General features: G+C 38.3%; 1 protein-coding gene across 1 annotated transcript in view; it reads left to right on the forward strand.

The window, feature by feature from the left end:
• CCDC83 (coiled-coil domain containing 83) overlaps positions 1-25,983 on the forward strand; it is a 107,498-nt gene extending 81,515 nt beyond the window's left edge. The window contains exons 5-10 of the mRNA XM_007946261.1: positions 2,540-2,631; positions 8,110-8,178; positions 18,749-18,870; positions 21,351-21,430; positions 21,959-22,161; positions 25,822-25,983. Of these exons, the coding sequence (XP_007944452.1) occupies positions 2,540-2,631; positions 8,110-8,178; positions 18,749-18,870; positions 21,351-21,430; positions 21,959-22,161; positions 25,822-25,983 (728 nt within the window). The remainder of the gene's footprint in view (positions 1-2,539; positions 2,632-8,109; positions 8,179-18,748; positions 18,871-21,350; positions 21,431-21,958; positions 22,162-25,821) is intronic.
• The last annotated feature ends 1,604 nt before the right edge of the window (positions 25,984-27,587 follow it).

The raw sequence follows: 27,587 nt of genomic DNA on the forward strand, positions 1-27,587 counted from the left end.
ATATCTGACAAGGGACTTACCTCTAAAATTTATAGGAAACTCCAACACCTCAACAACAAAAAGACAAACAATCCAGTTAAAATATGGTCAGAAGACATGAATAGACAATTCACCAAAGAAGATATTCAGACAGACAACAAACACATGAAGAAATGTTCACACTCACTGGCCATTAGAGAGATGCAAATCCAAACAATGAGATACCATCTCACCCCAGCACTAAAAGCAAAGTTCAACAATACAGAAAATCACAAATGCTGGCAAGATTGTAGAGAGATTGATAGTCTTACACACTGCTCGTGGGACTGTCAAATGATACAACCACTGCAGAAATCAATATGGTGATTCCTTAAAAAGTTGCAATTAGATATACCATTTGATCCACAATCCCATTACTAGATATATATCCTAAGGAAGTGAGAGCCAGGACAAGAACAGATATATGCACACCATGTTCATCGCAGTACTACTCAGAATAGCAAAAAGATGGAAACAACCTAAGTGCCCATCAACAAAAGAATGGTTAACCAAACTATAGTACATACATACAATGGAATACTATGCAACACTAAAGGATAATGCAGAATCAGCAAAACACCACATATCATGAATGAACTTGGAGGACATTTCATTCACTGCCATTGAGTCAGATCTGACTCCTAGCGACCATTCCTTGGGTTTCTGAGGCAGTATCACCACAGTAGATTGCCCAATCTTCCTTCCAAGGAGTGGCTGGTGGGTTTGAACTGCCAGCCTTCTGGTTAGCAGTCAAATGCCTTAGGCACTACGCTACCAGAGCTCCCTGGAGGAGATTATGCTGAGTGAAATAAGTCAGTCACAGAAGGACAAATATTGTATTAATTTACTATTTTAAAAAGTCAAGGAAAGGTTTACACATGGAAGAAGGCTTTCTTTGTTAGTTACCAGGGATAGGAGGGGAGGAGAGGAGAGGGAACACTGCTAGATAGGTAGAGACAAGTATTGATTTGGGTGAAGGGAAGGGCAATGTACCAAAAGTGAGTGATCAACATGGTGGCACTGAGGAAGAGGAAGACATAGAGGGGTACATGGGAGGTACAGACAACAAAGATAAACCCTTTTGCATGTACAGCACTATGTTGTCAGTGATGGCAAGCATTGATCTACAGGTAGATACATGGGTGGACAGGCTGAATGATCAGGTATGTCTAGGCAGGGGGCACTGTGCCCATGACCATGTATAGGGTTAACAAAGTTTCTACATGTTTATTTGTATGAGCTGTAAGAATGTCCAGGTGTATAGTAGAGGTGACAAGGGGCAAGGTTGTTGTGGCTTCTTGGCCACAGTCAGCTACCCTGAGGGATCAAGTAGTTGGACCTGTGGGCTCAGGACCATCATCACAGGGGACATCAAGCTCAATTGGCACAACACACTACACAAAAACATTGTTCTACATCCTACTTTGGTGAGTAGCAATTGGGGTCTTAAAAGCTTACAAATGGCCATCTAGATGCAACGATGGGTCTCTCCTTGTCCAGAAAAGAGAAGAATGAAGAAAACCAAAGATGCATGGAAACATTTAGTGCAAGAGACTGGCTGACCACGCAATCCTCAGCCTATATGACCATGAGACCAGAAGAACTAGATGGTGCCTAGCTACTACTGTTAACCACTCAGAGAGGATTGGTACAGGAGATCCTGGATAAAGTGAATTTACTCTGTAAATCTTTACCCAAATCCTAATTAAAAAAAAAAAAAAAAAAAAAAAAAAAAGAAAGGTTTGTTGGTCTGATGGAGCTTGGTGAGACCCCTGAGACTATGGTCCCTAGTTAACCCTTCAGGTCTGGAATTGAACCCACTCCTGTGGCTTCCAGCCGAATAATAGGCAGGCATATGGCGTGAACATTTACATTAGGTAGATACACTCCTTAGAGCGATCAATCATGGAAGAACAGAAGGGCAGTGTTTGCAGAAGAAGACAGCTCAGGAGGCAGGAGTACATGGGAGGGAAAGACACAGGGAAGAGGTAACTATGGGGAGGAAGTGAGAAGAGAGCCATTGCATTGTGGGGAATTAATGTCATGAAACAAAATGTGTATGAACTACTATGTGGAAAATGAATCTGCTCTGTAAACTTTTACCCAAATCATAATAAAAATGAAGAAGAAGAAAGGAGGAGGAGGAGAAGAAGAAGAAGAACTTGGCTCCTAATTGAAAGGTCACTAGTTTGAAGCCACAAACCACTCTGAGTTTAAAAGATGTGGCAGTCTTCTTCCAATGATTTACAGCCTTGGAAACCCTAAGGGACATTTCTGCTCTGTCCTGTAGGGTCACTGTGAGTTGGAATTGACTTGACAGTAATGGGTTTGGGGTTTTCTTAGAGTTATTGAAGTTTGTCTTCTAATTGAGGAACTAGATGCTTTAGTATATATGTGCCCTGAAATTTCAGGAAAAAAAAAAAAATGAGGAAAGAGAGGTAAAGTTTATGGAAAATAAAATTTACTATCACAGTTTTACCTAGTATCAGCCTTGCTAAGGCTTCTAATTTTCTTTTTAAAGACCAGTATAAAATCACTCTGGAAGATGCTAGAAAGAGAATAATCAGAGAAACTTTGTTGCAACTGGACCAAAAGAAGGAATGGGCCACACAGGTATATTTCCATTTTCTTTAAAAAATAACTTTAGCTCCATTTTTTTTTCTCGTGATAAATTATAATGGTTAAGAACTTGGGTTCTAAAGTTAGGCAGTTTGAGTTTAAATCCCAGTTCTGCAAATTGTTGGCTGTATAATCTGAATTAGTTACTTAATTTTTCTGAGCTTCAGTTTCTTAATCTATAAAATGGAGACAGCAACAGTATTTACCTTAAAGAGATGCTGTAAAGGTTAAATTAGATAATTTAAGTAATATAGTTCCTCAGAAGGTGCAAGAGCTCAATAAATTATCATTACATTGTTATTTTTCAAGTATAATGATGATGATGATACCAAATTATCAGAATAGTTTGGATGAATGACAGAATAGAATGTAATTTGTCTAGAAGCACTTTCTTACACACCTAAACCTGAGAAAGTACACTTTGTTGCTACTGCTTTAAAAATTTGGAATACATTTTTTAAAAAAGAGAATCTCCAATTTTATATGCCTTCTCATTTCTTTGTATACACAAAATACCTCATTTTCCTTTTTCTTTATTGGCCTTCCTCTATCTTCAGACAATCTCCTAAATCACTGAGGGTCCTGTTGAAATTAACTTTTTGTCTGGGACATCTCTTCTTCAGAATTATAAATGTCTAGTTCTTTCTAGAGTTCTTCACTGAATTTCAGCAGCTATGGCTTATTGTTTCCCCATTGGATCAGTTGTTTTTTCAGTGTTACTATTAACCAGTTAAGGAGCTCTGGTGGTATAGTGCCTAAGGCATTTGACTGCTAACCAGAAGGCCGGCAGTTGAAACCCACCAACCACTCCACTGAAGGAAGACTGGGCAATCTACTTCCGTAGAGATACTGCCTTGGAAACCCAAAGGGGGTCACCATGACTTGAAATTGACTTGATGGCAGTGAGTTTGGGTTTTGGTTGTCCACCTCCCCCGTAGCATAGTGCCTAAGGCATTTGACTGCTAACCAGGAGGACCAGGAGGCTGGCTGTTTAAACCCACCAGCCACTCCTTGGAAGGAAGATTGAGCAATTTACTTCAGTAGTGATACCACCTCAGAAAACCAAGAAGGGGTCGCTGTGAATTGGATCAGACTTCACGGCAGTGAGAAGAATTAGTTTTATTAGCCAACTGCATGATTTTTAATGATTTACACAAATACAGAGGATTTTAGAGAACTGACCAGTAGATTGATTGTCCATGCCATTTGGCCATTTTGTGACTAAATTGAACTAAATGTTGAAATCAACCATGATGTGATCTGATTATAGTTACGATTATTTAAAACATGCTCTTTAAAAAACTATCTATATGGGATCAAATGGACAATAGCAACTGGAAAGATTAGTTAGGAAACTTAGGAGGCAGTGATTTTATGTTAACAGGGGAAGAACAATTTGAAAAGGAGGGTGAGAGTGGTTGCACAACTTCAAGAATGTAATCAATATCACTGAATTGTCCATGTAGAAATTGTTGAATTTCTATATGATTAAAAAATTATTTAAAAAACACAAATACATATCAAATATTCTTCAAGTATAAAGACTTCAAGCATATATGATGAGGATTATTCCAGAAATGGCTCTAAATACTTCACCTTTAAGTCTCTCAACAATTCTACAAAGTAGAGAGTTGCTTATAATGAGACTGAGGCATAGAGACCAGAGCTAGAAAGTGAAAAGTGATTGAATCAGGATTCAATTCAAGAGGTCTTCAGGAATGCTCCTTAGAAGCAAGAATGGTCAGACTTCATCTCATGTACTTTGGTAATGTTGTCAGAAAGGACCATTCTTGGAGAAAGATTTCATGCTTGGTAAAGTGTCAATGAAAGGGTATATTTGGAATATATTAAAGACCCTCAATGCAATGGATTGACAAAGTGGCTGCCACAGTGGGCTCAAGCATGGCGACAAATGTAAGGATGGTGCGGGCCTCCTTCAGATCATTGCTCTTAATCACTATGCTATGTATTTTTTTCCTCATATAATCCTGTATCCTGCATGCTTGAAAGAGTTTTCATTTTATCTGACTATTTCAGCATGTATTTCAGCTTCCTGTAATTCAGTGCTTTGTACTTTACAACGTGTGTTGAAAACATATGAGAGTAATTTTTTTTTTTTTTTTTTTTTTAACATGCTAGTGCTTGGGTCCTATCCATAGAGCTTCTAATATCATTGGCCTGGATAAGGAGCTCTGGTTCAAACCCACCAGCTGCTCTGTGGGAGGAAGATAAGGCAATCTACGTTTGTAAAGGTTTCTAGCCTTGGAATGAGTCAGAATTGACTCAATGGCAGTGGGTTTGTTTTGTTGCCTAGGCTTGGGGATTTTTCAAGATATCCAGGAAAATCTAAAATGTAGTCAAATTTGAAAAACATTGCTGCATTGTTAGTGTATTAAGCTGCTAGCCAACTAACTCCAGTTATGTACTGAACTGTTTTCTTACAAATGAAGTTATTTGCTGGAAGCACCTTTAGATTACTTGTAGTTGGAGTATAAGGCAGTATCACTACAGAAGTAGATTGCCCAATCTTCCTTCCAAGGAGTGGCTGGTGGGTTTGAACCACAGTCTTCTGGTTAACAGTCAGATGCACTATGCCACCAGAGCGCCCATAAAAGTACCTGGTTCCTACAAAATACAGGTCTAGTCTTAGTTTAGTTGCTGTTGTTAGGTTCCAGTCAGTCAATTCTAACTCAAAGCAATGAACAAAACATTGCATGGTCCTGCACCATCCTTACGTTTGTTGCTCTGCTTGAGCTCATTGTGACAGCCACTTCGTCAATCCATTGCATTGAGGGTCTTTAATGTATTCCAAACATCCCTTTCATTCACCCTCCACTTTACCAGGCATGATACCTTTCTCCAGGAATTGGTCCTTTCTGACAGCACGACCAAAGTACAAGAGATGAAGTCTGACCATTCTTGCTTCTAAGGAACATTCCAGCTGTACTTCCTTCAAGACTGATTTGTTCATTCTTCTAGCAGTCTCTGATACAACATTCTTTGCCAAAAGCAAAATTCAAATGCATCAATTCTTCTGTGGTCTTCTTATTCATTGTCCAGCTTTCACATGCATATGAGGCTATTAAAAATACCGTGGCTTAGGTAAAGTGCACCTTAGTCTTCAAAGTGACGTATTTGCTCTTACACACTTTAAAGAAGTCTTTTGCTGCAGATTTATCCAATGCAATAGATCATTTGATTTCTTGACTGCTGCTTCCATAGGCATTGATTGTGAATCCAAGTAAAATGAAATCCTTGCCAACTTCAATCTTTACTCCATTTATCGTGATATTGCTTATTGGTCCATATGTGAGAATTTTTGTTTTCCTTATGTTGTGGTATAATCCGTACCGAAGGCTATAGTCTTTGATGTTCATCAGTAAATGCTTCAAGTCATCTTCACTTTCAGGAAGCAAGTTGTGTCACCTGCATATCACAGGATGTTAATAAGTCTTCCTACAATCTTATTGCTACGTTCTTCTACATATAGTCCAGCTTCTCAGATTATTTGCTCAGCAAACAGATCAAGTAAGTATGGTGAAAGAATACAATCCAGATGCACATCTTTTCTGATTTTAAATTATGTAGTATCCCCTTGTTCTGTTCAAACAACTGCCTCTTGGTCTATGTACAGCATACTCATGAGTACAATTAAGTGTTCTGGAATTCCCAGTCTTCACACATTGTCCACATTTTTTATGATCCACACAATCAAATGCCTTTGCATAGTCATTAAAACACAGGAAAAATCTTTCTGGTGTTCTTTGCTTTCAGCCAAGATCCACCTGACATCAGCAATTACATTGTTCCATGTCCTCTTTGAATCTGGCATGAATTTCTAGCAGTTAGTTTAATTACAATGATTTTTAAAAAATTTTGTTCTTGATTGAAACTCTTCCAATTCTAAAGACTTAACAAAAAAAATTTACCCTTGGCATCCTAACTTTTAAATTACTTATGTTCATGTTTATGATCTAGATGGATTGACACAATGACTGCAACAATGGACTCAAGCATAGCAAAGACTGTGAGGATGGTGCAGGACTGGGCACTGTTTCACTCTGTTGTACATGTGGCCTCCATGAGTCAGAAATGACTCAATGGCACCTAACAGTAACACTTTTAGGATCTAGAGTATTTTTTGTAATTTCTTTTCTTTTGGTTGTCTTTCAGTCACTGAATATTTAATTTGTAACTTGGCATTCATATAAAAGTATCTCACCGATAAATATGATATGTTACGTACTATAAAGCTTTTCTACATGAAACTGTGTTCTGGTTACCTAGTGCTGCTCCGACAAGAAAATACCACAAATGGGATGGCCTTAACAAACAGGAGTTTATTCTCTGACAGTTTGGAGGCTTTAAGTCCAAGTTCAAAGTGCCAGGCTTTAGGGGCTGGGTGAAAGCCCCTCAGCCTTGGGCTTCAGCTCTGCCTCCTGCTAGCGGCCCACTGAACCTAGAGGCTTTTCTTCACTCAGACAGCTACTGGCTGCTGAGGCTGACAAGCCCAAGGTTGACAACTAAAAATGCACAGTCCCGATGTTACCAAACCACATGACAGGCCATTCATTCAAGTCCATTAAAAGTCCCAAGGTCAGCAGAGCATGGCAGGCTGCTAGAAACAACACAACTACATGCAGGGTTCAATCATGCCATATGCTAGAGACCATTCCCAAAGCTGTTTCTTATATACGGGAAGCAGACCACATACCCAAAGTAGCTACTCAGCTGCTCCAATAGATTCCACCATGGAGATAATTACCAGTCTCACCATGGGGAATAACGCATTCAGCTGCCCAGCCACTCAACCAGATCCAGCCAAGTTGATACACAAACTTAACTATCACACAGAGTTGAAAATGTCCAAGGAGTTGAAAATGAATTAACATTTTATTAATCTAGTGAAAAGTAAGAATTTTCTGCTTTTCTTCTTCTAAATTTTTTTTCAGGAGATTCTCCTGCTACCCTTAACCTATTTTTTTAGGGTTGTAAATATGTGTATTGTTATTATTGACATGCAGAAATCTTTCAAATTAAAAAGACGTAATAATGTAATATATTCATGTTAACATATTCATGCTACACATTGGATTATGTCTGTGCCTAGAAACTTGAAGAATATTTGATTCCTACAGTTTAGCCATCTTAATTATGAAGCAGATCACTTAATGATTGATTTTACCATTGAAGTCAGATTTAGTCATAACAGAGGCCAAATTGAATGGAGTGACACACCATTGTCCAGTTCTCCAAATAAGCTGTATTAGGTAGTGTAAGTCAGCAACAACAATACAACAGGATAATAACAAAGAAATAACAACAAAACCAAAAGTTTTTAGGTAAGTTCCCAAAGTAAGTGTAAAATATAATTTAAAATGAAAGATCAAATAAATTCATTGTGCATCACCATTGCTAAAATTGTGAATCACCATGTGACAACTCTTCCCTAATATAGAAACTTTCTTTTAGAATGCTGTAAAGTTCATTGACAAGGGCAGCTATCGAGAGATCTGGGAGAATGACTGGCTAAAAAAAGAAGTAAGTGGAATTTTTAAAACAATCTCTTTTGCACTGGAAATGACTGCTATTTACACAACTGAAGTCATGGGAAAAGCATGGAACTGTGATTGACTAAGGTAAAATGGCATTTAAATGGAGATTATACTTATTATAAGCTATTACTCAACAAATACCAGAAATAATCTGAAAACAACCAAAAATATTTTTTTGGAGGTCACAATTCACACAATATACGCTTATTCCTCACTTATCAACATAGTTAGGTTTGAAAGACCAGATCATTATGCAAAAATTGGCATTGTGTGAAAATTGAGGATGACCATGTCAGATCACAAAATGAAGGCTGATGGCACTATTACATAAATGCCTAATTGCATCATTACATAACTGCCAAACCACTGAGAATCATAGCCCAGCCAAGTTGACCCATAACCTTAACCATCACAATCAGCATTACTTTCACCTCACACTCAGTGTTCATTACTGCCAGGTGTATGTCGATAACACACAAAATAGTTGGACAATAGATTCTTTACTATCATGGTGAAAAGGAGCTCTCATGGTGCATTGCCTAAGGCATTTGACTGCCAACCAGAAGATTGGTGGTTCAAACCTGCCAGCTGTTCCAGAAAAGGAAGATAGGGCAGTCTCCTTCCGTAAAGTTTTACCACCTTGGAAACCCAATGGGGGTAGCTGTGAGTCAGCATCTACTCAGTGGAAATGGGTAGTAGGTATTGTCATAAATACAAAATGTCAGATAATGAGATAGTCAATAAGTAAGGAGTTCTTGTACTCAAATGTGCAAAGCTTCTTTATGTCCTAAAATTGATCTGCTCTTCCTTATGAGCTCCCATTCTCCTGGGTGATAGGGGTAAGGCTAGATCATTCTAACCTCATTCTCTGATGATTTAAATTATGTCTTTAGAATGACAGTGTCTTTTGGATAACTCCTCCATTTTTCAGATTTCCATCCCTTTCCTGTTCTCCACTCCAAGATAGATTCTTGATGTATATATAGGGAGGTGGGCCTTACATGACTTCTTGTAGGATATGTTGCTAAAGAGGGCTCAGATCCATGGGGTTTCCTCTGGATCCTTTCTCCCTCTCAGCTGCCAAGGGAGTGTGTGGCCTGCCACCTGCACTAATGACTTTTGAAGTAGACTGCTCTGGCGTTTTGGACATTGCAGCCAACACCAAACCTTCCTCTCTTGACATTTGGGAGGGCACAATCTAATAGTCTACTCCTGCCTTCTCTTCCTAAAATGAAGTCTGCCGGTCCTCCTGTCCTCCCATACCACATACAGAGCCACCAGTCTGCATTCCCACTGAGGAGGCACTTGACATGAAAACAAACCTATTCATACAACAGTAGAGAAAATCCACACCATTCCCTAGACATTTCTTAAATATTATACCAGAAATCACCAGGCATATGAATACAACAAGCACAATAGAAAAGAAAGACCAAGTTGAATTAACAGTAAAAACAGAACAAAACAAACAAACAAAAACAACAACAACAAAACTGTCCCTGGAAGGAAGAGAAAAATACAGGGAACTGAAAAGTCTTCTATTTATAAAATAAAAAATAACAGAATAGGTTTTATTTTGTGAGTAAGATGCTTAAAGACAAAAAGTATAGAACAGGAAACAGCAACCTCTCAAAACAGTTACGCCCACAATACCAAAAAAGAAAGAAAGAAAAGGAAAATAAGAGATTTAGAATACTAACATAGGGTCTGCAGTCCCCAGCTAATATGAATCCTGGGGCGGGGGGAAGAGTAGGGAAAATAAAGGGAAGGAAATCATCAATGAAATAATACAAGGTAATGTCTGAATGCTGAAATAGAATGTGAGTTTTCAGAACATGAGGAACAAAAGTAAGATCTTAAAATTTCCAGTGGGAAATGACAGAGAGTGGGGCAAGTTACCCACAAAGAAAGAAGAACCAAACTGGCATCCAGCTGCTCAGTAGCAAAGTTTAGATGGAAAATTATTTTCAACCTGGATTCTATACTCAGCTAAACTAGATTAAGTGCAAAACAAAGCTATTTTCAGAAATGTAGGGGCTCTCAATCTTTTTTTTTTTTTTTTTTTTTTTAGCCATTTACTTAACAATGTACTCCAGCAAAACAAGAAAGTAAACTTAGTAATAGGAAGACAGGAAATAGTGGTTACAACCCAGTATACCAGTGAAGTAATGTCTGGGAATGATAATTATGTTGCATGTTGTTATGGACTGAATTTTGTCCCCCTTGAATATGTATTGTAATATTTTGTAAATCCTAACCCCTATATCTGTGATTATATTCCCATTTGGGAATGTGTTTTCTTTGTTATATTGATGGGGAAGTATTAGTGTAGGTTAAGGAGTTCTGATGGTATAGTGGTTAAGGTGGCTGCTAACCAAAGGTCAGTGATTCAAACTCACCAGCTGCTCTGTGGAAGATGAAGCAGTCTGTTTACATAAAGATTTATAGCCTTGGAAACCCAGTGGGGGTCACTAGGATTCAGAATTGACTTGATGGCAGTGAGTTTGGTTTTTGATTTGTGTAGGTTGTATCTTAAGTCAGTCCCTTTTGAACTATATGAGCAGGCTGAGCAAGCAAGCAAGCAAGCAAGGAGAGATGGGGGATGATTGTCACATGATTGTCAAGGAATAGAAGCTGAAAAGAGATAAGGACCTGCCTCCAGAGCCAACAGAGAAAGCCTTCCTCTAGTACCTGTACCTAAATGTAGACTTCTAGCCTCCTGTACTGTGAAAATAATAATGATAATAATCTGTTTGTTAAAGCCTGTTTATTTATGTTTGTTGTATTTCTGCTATAGCAGAATAACTAAGACACACACGTAAAAAGCATCCCCTCCAAGTTGAAATTGATCTTAGTTTCAGGTTCCAAACCCACATATTTAGTAACCAGCTGTTCAACTCCACCTAAATGCACCATAAAAATCTCAAACTTTTCAAATGACTTCATCACTTTTCCCTTTCCTCTCAACTACCTCCTCTCCTATGTCTCAATTAAGGTTTCTAACATTATGCAGTCACCCCAACCAAACCTTGAGAGTTATCTCAGAAATATGCTTTTTACTTCCCACACCCAGAAAGCCGCTATGTCCCATTAATTCTACTTTTGATCACCTCTCATTAATTCCTTCACCTTGTTCAGGCCCCCATCCTCTCACCCAAGCTCTCTCAATTGCATCTTAACTGGTTTTCTTTCCTCTAGAAGAAACTTCTCCATACAGCCTCACAGCCATCTTTCTAAAATATAGACTAGCTCATGTCAATCCTCTGCTTAAAATCTTTCAATGACTTTCCATTACTTACTAGATAGAGTCTAAATTTCTTCGTACGAACACAAGATGTGACCCCAACCTACTTCTCCAGGAAACCCCTTTCATCAAGCCCCTGTGAACTGACTCAAAACCAAAAACCATACTCACTGCCATCGAGTTGGATCCAACTCATAGTAATCCCTCCTTGGGTTTTCGAGGCAGTATCACTACAGAAGTAGATTGCCCAATCTTCCTTCTGAGGAGTGGCTAGTGGGTTTGAACTGCCAGCCTTCTGGTTAACAGTCAAATGCCTTAGGCACTATGCCACCAGAGCTCCCATGAACTGACTCAAGTTCCTTTAATTCTCCAAGCCACTGTGCAACTCTGCACTTTTAATACACATCCTTCTCTTGCGCCCTCCTCACCCTGATCTGCTTCTTCAGTAAACTGCTGACTTCATAAATGAATATGTAAAATGAATGAGCATTAAATCCTGGTTTCTTATACTGAGTATTTTATAAACCAACAGTCATATCTTAATTATTTAGGAAATGGTCATATTATTTAGGAAATGATTATAACTTTAAATATATAGTCTTTAATACTCCTAAGCAGGAAAAAAAAAGAATGAAGTGAAACCCAACAGTTTTATTTATCTTAATCATTTTGATTATGTATAAGATAAAACTACAAAGTAATGAAATTTCTTCCCTAGGTTTCTCTTTAAACCAATTTTACCAATTTATAATCCTTCTTCATATACATTAGTTAGCAACCACATTCAGGTATCATGATTGCAGTCATTTCATTTTACTCTGACCTGTGTCTATTTGTTGGTTTGAACTGAGGTCTTTATAATTTCTTCATACTTTCAGGAACACTCACCTTTAAGTGAATTTGTGTTTCAATTTCAACTAACATTCAGTTGCATTGAGTTCTATTTCTTAGCAGATTGAGTGTTTCTGGTCTCTGAGGGCTGTAGCGCATTTTTAACTAGCCCAACTACTCTTGTACTACTTGAAATTCCCTTTAAATCCAAACAAGTAGCCACACAACCTTAATGCCATCTGTCAGAAAAAACTCAGTACCTACTGAGAGAACTCACTGTAAACACATGAAGCTCTTGTTAGCAAGTTATTCTCAAGTGTACATCTCTGGCACTAACTTGTATGTGCTCAGTTCTGGACCGGTTTTTCATGTGTCTGCCAAATATTTCCACATGTATTTTCCAAACACTTCAAACTCAACATACCTATATCAGATTCATCAAATTTCTCCTTCTCTCTTTCCTGTTTCATTATCTGCCCAGAAACCTAAGGTAAAAATGTCACTGTCAGCTTCTACTCTTCACTTTTCCCTGCCCTCTATTTGACTGAGAAGAGTTAATGACTCTAGGAGACAGGACTTTACAATCAGTATGCATTCTGTGATACCGACAATTTCCTTTAGTTGCCTTTATAAACTCATGGTGCATGGGAGTGTACACTATTCCCACAAAGTAACCAGAATGGATCACTAATTAAAAAAATAAATACCAACAGATATTAAAAACTCAAGGTGAACTCAATAGTTAAGGAGTGTTAGGGAGAAATTTAGTTCTTATACTTTGATGAATTATAATGGCATGATCCAAACATAATAATTTAGATCCTGTAAAATGTCATAGATTTTAGGGCTAGGGAAAACGTCTACAAAAACTTTTATTTGACTTACAAGAAAGGCTGTTTTAGTACCTTAACCTTTCCTATGCAAGACATAAATTACATTTTGTTTTATTTTTTACTTCTCATAATTCAGTGAAACTAAAAGAGAAAAAGTTGAGTTTAATTGAATCATGAGTAAAAGAACTTTGTAATAAAGGACAAATCATTTTAAGAAATTAAATTTAATTTCTCTTTATTTCAGTAAATATTCATTTTAGCATTATTAAATTTACTCACAAGATTAATTAAAACCATTTCCGATTATAAATATTATCACAAGAATTGAAAATTGCCTAGAAATAAAACAATACATGTTGATTAATTTCTTCGGGGAAGGTTTAGAATGGGTAACAAGGGATATTTAATAATGGGACTCCTGAAATTATTTCTCTATTTAACGATCTCTCAATAATAACCAAAAGCTTAATTCACATTATATTTTGATAACTTTTGTCTAAAGAAGGCTTGATAGTGGAAAGGATATATAGAAGAAATCTATTGGATCCCTGGAAAAGATAGAGTTGTTCCATTGTCTGACTTTCATTATGTGGTTTTATTTAGCATACATATTAGGAAAATGAAGAAAACTGAAATTTCCAAATGACTTAGACTAACTCAACCAATGGGGAGCCAGAGAAATTAGACTAAAGGATTCAAAGAGGTTAGCAATCAGTTTCAAATGTGAGGAGGCACAAGAATAACTTGGACCTTTCAGGAAAATATATAAATAACACATATTTTATTGAAGATCTTAGGTCCCTAACTTATAATATTGTTGTTGTTTTAGGAGCCATCAAATTGGCTCTGACTCTTTGTACAACAGAAAGGAACACTGACCAGCCCTATGCCATCCTCACAATCCTTGCTATGTTTCAGAGTCTCTTCTGACATTCATGACTTATAATACCAAAAAAAAAAAAACCCTCACTGCCATCAACTCAGATCCAACCCATAGTGACCCCTCCTTGAGTTTCCAAGATTATATCATTAAGGGAGCAGTCTTCCTTCTGAGGAGTGGATGGTGGGTTTGAACTACCAGCCTCTGGTTAGGAGTCAAATGCCTTAGGCACTACGCCACCAGAGGTCCTATGACTTACAATAGTTTTAACTAAATAATCTTTCCTAATATCGGAGCTCTGATGGCATAGTGCCTAAGGCACTTGACTGCTAACCAGAGGCTGGCAGTTCAAACCCACCAGCCACTCCTGGGAAGGAATGTTGGGCAATCTACTTCCATAGTGATATCATCACCTTGGAAACCCAAGAAGGGGTCACTGAGTCCAGTCCTACTCGACAACACATAACAACAACAACACAACAATATCTGTATGCATTTCTTGGGAATTTTTTTTTTTTGGGGGGGGGGGAGGAGAAAGTGGCTTTCAACTTCTTTCATTTCACTTTTTTACTCCAGAAATCCAAAGATATTTATATGGTATAAAAAGGAACTAGTTTTCATTTCCCTAACATTTCAATAAACTGGGAAGGGGATGGCAATTGATGAGAGCCATATTTAGTACTCTGTAAGAGTAGTAATGTCCAACGGTACATTTAACCTGAAAGATTGGATATAACTCCTCAAAAGGGCCCTCATTCCCAACTTTGGAAAGAGACGAAGAACTATGAGTGCTGCCCACCAAACATGCTAAGCCTATAGGTCAAACATTTCCAAATGCTGTATTAATTCCTTTTGTTTATAACTTCTGACTATAATTTCTTTCTCTTCCTTTGACAATTCGAAATTATAAACATTTCCTTAAGGCATTCAAGCTTGTAATCAAATTGATCTCTCTCAACATTTTAGATCCTAAAGCATCAACCTCTAGCTTTGTAATTTAGTGTTATGGACTTAAATGGTTTTGCTAAATTGTTTGAAGCAGGTAAATAATATATGCTTTTCTTTCTAACTCGAAGCCACAGGCAATATTTGAGCCTTTTCTGTGACATTTATATTGTTTTTTATTATGATTTTTTGTTTTGTTCACTGGATTGTAAACTCTCCTTAGGGAAAAGGCCATGCCTTATTCACTTTTATATCCTTCTACATCTAGCACAGAGCCTTGCCCATAGAGAGAAATTAAATATTTAATATAGTACTTATGTGGATGAAGCTCAGGTGCACAGTGCCTCAGGCATTTAACTGCTAACCAGAAGGTTGGCAATTCAAATCCACCAGCCGCTCTGCAGAAGGAAGATGAGGTAATCTACTGGGATAATTTACTTCCATAAAGATTTACAGCCTCGGGAGTCACTATGAGTTAGAATTGACTCAATGGCAGTCAATTTTTTTGTTAGTTTGTTTTGTTTTTTATATGATAGAGAAAAGTATGTGGTAATATATCGAATGCTTCAAGATTCCAAAATACGATGACTAAATCTCAATTCCAAAGGACAAAAATAATGATAGTCATCTCCTTCCAAGTGCTCATCTCAGTTACACTCTTAATAACTCTGGACAAGTGATTCCCGCCCCCCAAAAAAACCAAACTCACTGCCATGGAGTCAGATCTGACTCATAGCGACCCTCTTGGGTTTCTCAGGTGGTACCACTAATAGCTGTGCCTTTCCTGTTTCATCACATTCCCTCAAGACTCATATCTTCCTTCAGTTTATCTTTCTAGAATTTTCATCAGCTTGTCATTTCCTGCTTATTCTCTATGCAAATCATTTCTACTGTCCTGACCTCTGAGCATGAACATCTCCTGACCCCACAACCTGAATAACTTATGCTACTTTAAGCTGGCAAAGAAGTGAACTGGGGTTCTACCTAGCAGCATGATCTTCCCATGATCAAGTCTTTTTTAGATAAAAAGTTATTAAAATATAATCCTTAAAGACTGATGAGGACTCTAGCAACAGAACCAGCATATTTGTTCATACATAACACAACAAAACACAATGTACTGCCGTCGAGTCAGACCCGACTCATAGCAACCCCCCTTGGGTTTCTGTTTCTGAGACAGTATCACTAAGGAAGTAGATTGCCCAGCCTTCCTTCCGAGGAGTGGCTGGTGGGTTTGAACCGCCAGTCTTCCGGTTAGCAGTCAAATGCCTTACACACTAAGCCACCAGAGCCATATTTCTCCAGTAAATGCTAATTAAGCTTGCTTTGTCTATTTACAACCTTCCTTTACCTACAGGATAATATTCACACTCTTTAGCATTAGTTGGCTTTTCCCTGTTTCTCCAGTTTCTCTCCTACTTTTCCCTGGCTCCCACTTCGTATCAAGCTAAGCCAAAGTAATTATGCCTTTGCACAGGTGCTTCCCTCTGCCTAGAATGCACCCTTTCTTGTCAGCCTAGGTTGTCCCTACTCCCTCTTCAAGATCCAGATTAGATGTTCTCTCTTCTGTTAATTCTCTCCTGCCCCTTCACACCTGGTACAAATAAAGGTGAACCTCTCTTTGCTCCCTCATCACCTAGACAGCATCTGTGTTTTCTGCTTTCATCGCCTTCTTTTCCACTATGCTAAGAGATCCTTGAAAGTTGTATCTTGTTGATATGTTGTTCCCAAAATGTAATATAGTTTCTGACATATAGTAGGCATACAATACAATTTAATAAATGAACAGTATCTCTTCTACTTTGTATTTCTCAGACCTACCAGCACTCAGAGAACTCATAATTGTATTATAGAGGTGGATAGAGCTAGTAAGTCTGTATTTTTTTATTATATTTATTTATTTATATTGTGCTTCAGGTGCAAGTTTACAGAGCAGAACTTGTTTTGCATCAGCATTTTGTGTACATTTACATTCACTCCCCAATTACCATCCCCAGCCCTAACCCACTCTCCTTCCCTATCTTCCCAGTAACCATCTCCCACACTGTGCCCCTCATAGTTATGCACTCCTGTGTGTCCTGCACTTCCTCTGTGTGAATGTTGCCCCTCTGATGCCCCATGGTCGATTGCTCCAAGGGATGCATCTCTATAGAGTATGTGGTTGCATCACCCTGGATTGAGTGGTCTGTATATACATCTTATTTACTATTGGGCTGAGAGCCCGCCCCTGGGAGTAAGTTTTATTCCAGGCCCAAAGTGTATCCCACAGCCATAGCATTGGAGGTCCCACTAGACTCCATCTGACCAGTAATTCTGGTCATTACTGTGTTTTTGGATTTTGTTCCACATTTTTCCTCCCACTTGATCCAAGATCTCCAATTTTGATCCCTTCCCAAGTGGTTGGCAATTGGTAGCTGGGCACCAGCTAGTTCTTCTGGTCTCGTGTATTTCTCTTTTTAAAAGTACTGTTCTATAGTATTCTTTCTAGTGTTACTAATTTTTATTATTGTTTATAATTAACTTTAGAAAGACCCTCAGTTAATACTTGATATGCCATGCTGCTAAATTAATTATCTATATTTTGTTATTTATCTCTGCCTCTAACTCATATAGCAGCAGTGCTTTTGAAGGGTAGGAAGGAACAACACCTGCCATTCTGTAATACCTACCTAACCATGCAAACAAGTTCAACTGATAATCTAGAAAAGAATCCCACTCATTCCTTCTTAGAACAAACAAACCCAGTGTAAGGGAAAAATCAAAATTCTACTTTTCTGAAACAAAATACATCGATCCAAATTAACCTATTAGCACAGTCTGTTCCCTTCTGTTCTGACATCAGCTGCACATACAGCACTTCCTCCTTTGATCCTAACCATCTGGAGCTAGGACACATATCACAAACTAAAAGACATAACCCTCCAGACTGACATGTCTTCCCAAGGCCTCAGACACCAGCTGCAACCTTAGGAGTCCCCACCACACTCTCACTTCTGAATTGCTGGCTACAAATTCAAGGTTTTATCACTACCTCTTTGATATGCCAGCTATAAACTGCACACTGTGCGGTTCTCTCTGTCCCTTCAGGCTACCAGCTATAAGCTCAGAAGTTCCCAGGCCCCCTCACTTCTGATGTGCTGGATTCTACTACTCCTTTGAGTCTGATAATTTGCTAGAACAACTCACAGAAAGTGCTGTACTTAGGATTACAGTTTTATTATAGCAAAAATATATCAGTGAAGAGATGCATAGCACAAGATAGGGGAGAGTTCCAATGGGAGTTCCCATGTCCCAGAAAGTGAAGCACTACCCTTCCATGGCATTTAGGTCTTTCATCAAACAGAAAGCCCCTGGAACTTCCATGTCCAGAGCCTTTATGAGGTCTCATTACAATGCCATGATAACTGAATCAGCCCATCTTCCCTAAGGTCAGCTTATCTCACAAGTTGGTCTTTCAAGTTTCCCCCACCTGAGTTACCTCCTTAGCAGAAACTTCCAGGTGTGGTCTAGAGGCCTCTAGATAACAAAGGCACCTAAATTACTCAGGAAATTCTCAGGTTTAGAGTTCTCTCTCAGGAACCAAGGACAAAGGTCAAAATACTTTATGTAAAGTTACATAATGTGGCGTTTACATAATGTAAAGGCCACATTATGTAAATGTTACATAATGTAAACCCTACATTATGTAAGTGTTAACGTAAATACATAATGTGATAGACCTTACCTTCAGGCAAATGCACTGTTAGAAGTTGAATTTCTTAAAGAAGGCTAAATACAATTAAGTTACTAACTACCAACATCTATTTTCTTCTTCTGGGAACAGATTGCAGTGCACAAGAAGGAAGTTGAAAAATTGGAAAATGCTATTCACAAGCTGGAAGAAGAAAATTTGGTGCTTATTAATCAACTATTCAGCTGTAGACTTGTGGATCTCAACATATCCAGGTGAAAGTCATTAACATTTAGAAAGTATTTTGTAAACATTTATACCTGTAAATGTTTTTTTTTTTTTTTTTTTTAAAGAGAGGATTAATTATTCAATGCTCCAGTCAGAGTCAAAACTCTCACTGCAGTCGAGTCGGATATGACTCATAGCAACCCCTCTTTGTATTTCTGAGGTGGTATCACTACAGAAGTAGATTGCCCAAGCTTCTTTCTGGGGAGTGGCTGGTGGGTTTGAACAAGCAGCCTTCTCGTTAGCAGTCAAATACCGTAGGCACTACACCACCAGAGCTCCTACAATAGTCAAAAAGAAACAAAATAGCCATGGTGAAGGTGTAAGAGCATTACAGCATAAGCTTTGTCTTTTCAAGCAGTGCACTATAGTGATAATAGTAAACACTTAACATGAACATTTCAACAGCCAACCTTCAGGAACTTAAAGAACACCAGGGGAGACATGAAAAATCATTATAATGTAATGAAGGATGTATGAGGTGCAGAGTTAGTGCAAAGAGAGAGTGGTCAACTCTTCAGAAGCTTCCTGGAGGTGTTCTGGGCTTTTGGTTACCTTATGAGCTGCAGTATTGATTGTTTGCTTCCATAGTTAATGCAAGAGTCAAATTGCTTTCTAAATTTTTTTAGGAGAGAATATTCAGAGTCTAGAAATTAAAGCAGGTAGTAAGATGAACATAGTGGGAGAGCAAGGAAAAATTTTCTACTCAAGTAGTTCCTGTTGCTTGTATGGGTGTGGAAAAACACTTTTTGAGCTGCAATAAAGAGTTTCTTTACAAACTCTCTAAAGTGTGCCAAAGAGGGTGGATACTGGTTATTTACGGGTTGTTTGCTGGGCTATGTGATGGTACCAGGATAAAAGATTGGAGAAGCTTGGAGATGGTACAGTTATGTTGTAAGTTGAAGGCTGGGTGGAGTAGTATAGAGAAAGAGGGCACCTACCTACCTTCCACAATTGTATGCTGCCTGGGAGAGTTACACATCAGTGACCTGGAGGTCAGGCTGAAGGATGGTTCTTTTTTTTTTTTTTTTTTGATTACTGGCCTCCTGTACTTCCAGTCTCTTGAGCTTATGCCCTTGAGGGCCTTAAGAGTGGGTGCCTTGTTATCCTCCCAGACGGACATGCTCTCTGCTGCCAGCCCTCCTCTCTATGATCAGATCTCCAGCACCACACTCCTATCCCTCTCTAATCCTCACCATCTGGTGCAGCTGTATTGTGATTATGTCTAATTTCTGCCAGCTGTTACTGGCTCTATACCTTCTAACCACTGTTAAACTATTTCCCTCTTTTCTACTTTCCTCCTTTTGCCAAATCCTGGGACAGAGCTATCCTCAAACTGCCAGCCACACTTCTCTGCTTCAGTCAGCTTAGTCTAGTAAATCTGATTTGGAGCTGACATAGGTGTGAAATGCTAATAATATAACAAAAGGGAGTTCTTTCATAGGCCTGAGAGAACTTGGCAAGGACAAGAAGGGAAAGGAGGAACATTTTTATTGTTGGCTGTACAGTACACAATTTAACTCTATCCTCAGTTTTCCCCAGAGATCCATCATTGTTTGTCAGGGCTTGAGGGGCTGATTTTCTCTTAGGAGAGTCAACAAAATGCTTAGTCCTGCTTCTGAGTTATGAGAGATAAAATTTAAATTTACCTAAGGGCAAAAAACAGTATGGGCTATATTTATAAGGACTGGGTTAGGTGCTGCTCTTATACGCCTCCATGGCACTCTGAACTTTTCCTTTGTAACCAGCATTTATTACACTTGTGTTTACTTGTTTAATGTTTGCTTTTTTTTACTAGACTACAAACTCTTGGTGCAAATGTTTAGGACATTTTAGAAAGATCTGCATAAAGAAACAGGCACATGTGTAAACCCTCAATTGTCTGATACACTTCTTATCCAAGTCAGGGAGCTCTGGTAGCATAGTGCCTATGGCATTTGACTGCTAACTAGAAGGCAGGTGGTTCAAACCCACCAGCCACTCTTCGGAAGGAAGACTGGGCAATCTACTTCCATAGTGATACCACCTTGGAAACCCAAGGAGGGGTTGCTATGAGTTGGATCTGACTCGATAGCAGTGTGTTTGGGGTTTTATTTTTGGTATTTCCAAGTCAAAGAAATATAATATTTTATGGCAACTGCCCTTTCTACTTCTTTGTTGAGAATTCAGTCCTTTATAATTGCTAGTAGTGTGGTGAGAAATAGAGGTGAACTGTCCCCAGTGAACATGTAAAAGTCATGTTTTGTACAAGGACAGATAATTAGCAGAGTGTGAGAACTGCTACAGGGCATAGAGAAACAGAACCTGATTCAGCCTTAGGAGGTGAGGGAGGGTTTCCTGGAGGAAACTTCAAGGGTAGAAATTGTGTCTCATTTTTCACCTCTGGGTCTCCAGCACATAGCAGACACTAGTGAGCATGTAGTATTATATTTGTTGACTGACAAAATACTTTTCTTATTTGTTCTTTTAGACGGCTATTTCTTACCCAAGCAGCTGGACAGCAAGTGCCACCTGAAGAAACTGCTTTGGAGTTTCCAGAAATACCTAATGGTATTATTTTATTGTAATGGTGACAAAGACTTTTTTTTTTTTTTTTAATTTACCAAACACTTATTGAGCATCTACTATGTACAGGCACCTCACATTCAAGACCTATTCAGGGAATAAATACATGCCAGTTCCTTCATATTTCTCTTCTTTCAGAGCCTGTCTTAACCATTCTCCCCTCTTTAGTCACATTTTCAGAGTTCCATTTCAAAATCAAATCAAAGTCATCATGTATCACAGTGAATTAAATAAGTAATGGTAGAGAGAGTAGTAGGGTATTGTCTACACTGGCATGATTTGGGCTCCAATTTAGCCAATCAAAATTCTGATGCACATATATGGTTCCATATGATTACTGAAACTTAGTTAACAGAAGGAAATGCAACTTAAGAGTTTCTAAAGATTGGACTTACTCACATTTAAATAAATTCTACATTTTTAGTTCTCAAACATCTTTCAAATTAGGAATGTGACAAAAATATGTTCAAAATAGATACATAATTAACTTTGTATTCTTTGTACTCATCCCAGAAGCAAAGTCAAAATTACAACATGAACAATTAAAACATAAAGACTTGATGAGTCCAGCCCTTGAGAGCAGTGCCTCACATATTAGCTTTGAGGATAGCATCAGAGCGGTCCATCTGAAGACAGATGAAGAGGAGAGTTCATGCATAGAATTTGGAGCCTCTGAAATGAAATACTTATTATATGAAGATGAGCAGGATTTCAAGGTAAGGTTCATGGGAACAGAACTTTGACTTCTAAGAGAGTACTGTTCTATTACTTAATGAAGAATTTAAAATATGAAAAACCAAATTCACTGCCATTGAGTTGATTCCAACTCGTAGTGACCCCCTTTGGGTTTCTGAGGCGGTAAATCTTTACGGAAGTAGATTGCCCAGCCTTTCTTCCGCACAGTGCCTGGTGGGTTTGAACTGCCAACCTTCTGGTTAGCAGTTAAGTGCCTTAGGCACTACGCCAATTCTGTTTGCAATTATCAGAAAACATTGGCCCTCCATTAACATCTCATTGGATACCACTTTTAGTCCTACCTATGCCCAGTTTGTTCCATATATTCATTTACTAAAAAAAAAAAAAAAAAACTCACTGCCAAACTCAGTTCCAACTCATAGCAACCCCCATTGGGTTTCCAAGGCTGTAAATCTTTTTACAGAAGCAGACTGCCTCATCTTTCTTCTGCAGAGTAGCCGGTGGGTTCGAACTACCTATCTTTTTGTTAATGGTCAAATGCCTTAACCACTATACCGCCAGAGCTCCTTATATTCATTTATAGGCCTCCCATTACTAGTACACTATTTATGTTATATAATGGTATATCAAAAACTCACCTCAAGCTTAGTAGCTTATAAAAATAATCACTTATTCTCTTTCATGGCTTGTCAATTAAGAATTCAGGAAGGATTTTATTGGGTTCTCAAGCAGTAGCAGTCATATGTTGGCTGAGGCTGCAGTTATCTGAAGGACTGACTGGAGCAGGATGATCTACTTCCAAGGTAGCTTACTCACATGGCTGGCAAATTAAGTATTGGCTAAGCTGGGGGCCTCAGTTCCTCTCTATTAGGGCTTCTCCACAGGGCACCTTGAGTATCTCTTTTTATGGTGTCTGACTTCCCTCATAGCAAGCAACTTCAGAAAACAGGATGAAAGCTGCATTACCTTGTAAGATATAGCCTTGGGAATCAAACATCATCACTTCCATCATATTTTCTTGGTTAATGCAGTTACAAAGTTCTGCCCAAGGGGAAAGTACATCTTGATCCTACATCTTGATGGAAGAGGGTCAGCATCATGTTGTAAGAAAACCATGTGGGATAGGATATATATTAGTATGGACATCTTTGGAAAACACAAACTGCCGTTGTTGAAACTTGAAGTATCATACCTTTTAATGTTAAAACATCTTTTTGGTGTATACCAGTTATCCTCACATCTACCCCTTGCTATCTTCCTTCTTGATATTACTGAGTACTTTAAAGTCTGATAGGAAAAAGAATACTGTAAGAAAGCAGAAGAAACTAAGAGACCAACAGAGAACATTTTAACTCACTGCAACTCAGTCCTGCTACCATCAAGCAACCATTTAAGGGACCAAAGTTCTAGTCTCTAGACCATGAAAATACCCCCGTGAGCTTACTGGAGTCATGACTACTGGTATGTCATGATGACCTTAAGCCAGCTGGACAAATGACTATGAAATCCCAAAATTGCACACCATTTGGTATGAAATGAAATGAAAGGCTGTTTTAGTTTTCTAGGGCTGGTAGAACAAAATACCAGAAAGTGGGTTGTTTTAAGGAATAGAAAGTTATTTTCTTACAGTTTCTTACAGTTTAGACGCTAGAAGCCCAAAACAGGGCATTGTTAGGGCTATGTTCTCACTCTCTCTGTCAGTGCTAGAGGAAGCTTCTTTGTCTCTTGAAATTTCTGTGGCCCTGAGCATTCCTTGACTTTTCTCAGCTTGTAGATGGGTCCTTATATGCTGTCCTCCCTCTATGTGCCTCTGTTTGTGTGTACTCTTTGTATGACACCAGTCATATAGGATTAGGACCCACCCTGCTCTAACATGACACTGTTAACCTAAGTGATAACATCTGCAAAGAAAAACCCTATTTCCCCAAACAACAACACATTTAGAACTACAGGGGTTAGCACTTCAACATATCATTTTCAGGGACACAATTCATTTCATAACAAAGGATTTACTTTCTCTGGATTTTTGATGTGGTGGAACTGCCATGGCCATGATTTATTGCTTTGGAATCCTTCTCTAAAAGATCCTAAAATATGTACTGGTGGGCCTCTATCTGCTTTTGTTCTATCTTACATTTAGTATAGCTCTATCTCTGGCACTGTGGTTAAAGCTTTGAGCTGCAACCAAAAAGTCGGCAGTTCAAACCTACCAGGAGCTCCCCAGGAGAAAGATGAGGCAGTCTGCTTCTGTAAAGATTTACAACTTTGGAAACCCTATCATGCAGTTCTACTCTGTCTCACAGGATCACTATGAGTCAGAATCAACTAGATGGCAGTGGGTTGGATATATTTATATATTTTGAAAGCTAAATACAATTATTTGCATTTTTGAAAGATAAAACATCATCTTCCTTTTTCTTTCTTCAATTCTCCTAAACTCAAATACGTATTTTCCAAGATTTTTATTTGTTGATAAATTGCATGCCAGTTACTTGTTAGAGGCTTGGGAATTTAAGGAGGGAGAACAGGAGATAAGGAAGTCTCAGAGATTCCCTACACTCAGGTTGTATATGGGCTAGTAGAAGATGGGTAAGAAAACCAACAATTACTGTACCAGAAGAATGTGCCACCTGTGTTTGTCTCCCTGACCAGTTTGTGACCTTATCATTGTATCCCAGCAGTTGGTACAAGCCTACCACACTGTGGGCACTCAGGAAAGGTCTGCTGAATGGAAGTACTGACTAAGCACAAAAGTGAAAGCTATGCATTGAAGAGTCCAGAGAGGCTTCCCACAGAAGGGATATTGGGTAGGGCCTGAGCTATTTTAATCCTATTTGAGGATTGGCTATGGAATGTCATGCCAATTTGACTATATGAATTTCATTTAAATGAAATTTCATTCATTTACATATGAATTTCATTTAAATTAGACTTCTAGTTCTGTTAGTTGATATCTCAGACTGATAATGAATTTAATAGTATATGGTTAAGTTTTATCTATATGGTAGCCAAAATTCCTGTGGAAAAGTTGGTCAGTATTAGAGTATTTATAGCCAAAATAGCTTTAGTGGATCTTTCTCTTTATTCTTGAATAACATGGAAAACTCTGCTATGGTATGATCTGACCAGCAGAGGGATATATATATATATATATACACACACACACACACAACTAACACTTTCTTTCACCATTAAAAGAGCTTACAGAGGATATATATGGGTGAGGCATTTGGCTGCTAACCAGAAGGTCAGTAGTTCAAAACCACCAGCTGCTCTGTAGGAAGAAGATGAGGCAACCTACTTCTGTAAAGATTTACAGCCCTGGAAAGCCAATGGGGGTCACTATGAGTTGGAATCAACTAGATGGCATTGGGTTTGGTTTTTGTTTTTTTGTTTTTTTCTCTGTAGCCAGTACACCATGCCTCATCCCCCTGCCCACCCCGTAACCCTCTTGCTGACTACTCTTGGGGAGATCTTGTCTGTCATGCCCCACTGGGGATATAAGTTTTCTGAGTTTTTTATTTACAGTGGTTCTTCTATTTCATGTGTTATATAGCAATCAGGCAATTAGGAGGATAATGAAATTCAACATATAAAGACCAACTATAATGAAGAACCTAATCTAGCAAGGCTGGCAACTTGCTGAATAGCTTCTTCTTTTCCATGTCTTTATATCATAGGATTATGTAAACTTGGGCCCCCTGGAAGTGAAGCTCATGACTGTGGAGAGCCAGAAAATGCCTATTCATTTTGAAGAGAAGGAAATTCCAGTCAAATTCTATGAAGATATCAGCAATCCACAAAGACACATCACATACAAGATGGTGAAGTCTTTTCTCTAAGACTGAAAGCAAAGTAAAAACTTTCCTTATCAATGATCCTTGGAAATTAAAATATCATTTGCTCATTTTATTTACACTTTGGTCTATTTTTAAACCAGATTTTGGAATAACTCTTAAGAAAATTTATTTCTAAAGGTCATGATTACATTTAAAATCAAAGTTCCAAATATTCAGCTTTTTATTCAATGGTATGGCATGAGTGATAAAAATAAAAATACTTTATATTGAAGTGTTTGTAAGCCTGATATTAGGTTCATAGTGATGTCTAAGGTCACTTCCCACTTAAAAATTCACTGATTAGTCTATGATTCCAACATTAAATAATAGTTCAATTAGAATTTTTTTGTGGGAAAAATTTAGAAGTTTGCATAGCACTGACCATACTTCCTTCCCTCTGAGACTGCTGAATGATAGATAACCAGTCCACAATTCAAGCTTGCACTTGGCTACTAATGAAAAGGTTGGTGGTTTGAATCGACCCAATAGTGCTGTGGAAGAAAGTCCTGGCGATCTACTTCTGTAAGATTACAGCCATTGAAAACCCTACAGAGCACAGTTGTACTCTGACATCCATGGAGTCACCATGAGTCAGAATTGACTCAATGGCACGGGTTTATTATTATTATTATTATTTTAAGCTAAGCTGCTGGCGATTCAAACCCACCAGCCACTCCTCAGAAGGCAAGTTAGGCAATCTTTTTCCATAGTGATACCTCCTCAGAAACCCAAGGAGGGGTATCTATGAGTCGGGTCTGACTCGACGGCAGTGAGTTTGGTTTGGTTTTTGAAAGCTGCTTTATAATGAATATGAAAAAAATAGGAACAAATAAATTAGAACCTGTTTATTTGTTGCATAAAATATTCCGCTGATAGAAAGAACCCCATTTCTAACTTTATTTATTTATTTTTTAATGAGCTAAATCTTTACTTTTTTTACTTACTGACTTTCCACTGGGACAAATCAAAGGACTTCCAGTGACCAAGAAAAACAGCTTATGTGACAGCTCGCTGATTTCAGGGGGTAAGCAGAAATTGACATTGTTTTTTGCTTCACATCTGGACAGCCTATGAGATTATTAAAACAAGCCAGACAACATGGTAGGATTCTAGCATAGTTTGTTAGTTGTGGCAGTTTCTCCTTCACAATGTGAATTTGAATTGGAAAAAAATATCAAATGACTGAAGTTTTTTGTACTGCCAAGAAGTTGTCAGAGTTATAAAGGCATCATTTGGGAAAGGAAAGGGAAGAATGTTCTTCCCTTCTGTTAGTATCATTTCTTGTGTTCAGGATTTGCAGAACAGCAGTATCTCTAAACTTGCAGGGTTTCTTTTTTTTTTTTTTTTAATCCAAATTCTAAACAGCTTATGATGGTAACTTTGTTAGATGTCTGTCTTACAAAGCAAATCTCAGTGAGGCTGTACCAAGGTGAACACTTAAGTGTGTCACTCAAGTAAGCATTAATCAACTAGTCCTTCCAGCCAAGTGTTGTGTATAAGTCAGGAAAGGTGTAAAACGAAATACTTCTATCCTGAAGGAGCTCAGTAAGAGAGGCTGAGGGGTCAGAGAAACCTTCCGAGGGATGGTGATCTGGCTGTCAGTCTTC

This window comes from Orycteropus afer, unplaced genomic scaffold, assembly GCF_000298275.1.
Source record: "Orycteropus afer afer isolate SDZICR_OR568_19922 unplaced genomic scaffold, OryAfe1.0 scaffold00154, whole genome shotgun sequence".
Taxonomy (NCBI): Eukaryota; Metazoa; Chordata; class Mammalia; order Tubulidentata; family Orycteropodidae; genus Orycteropus; species Orycteropus afer.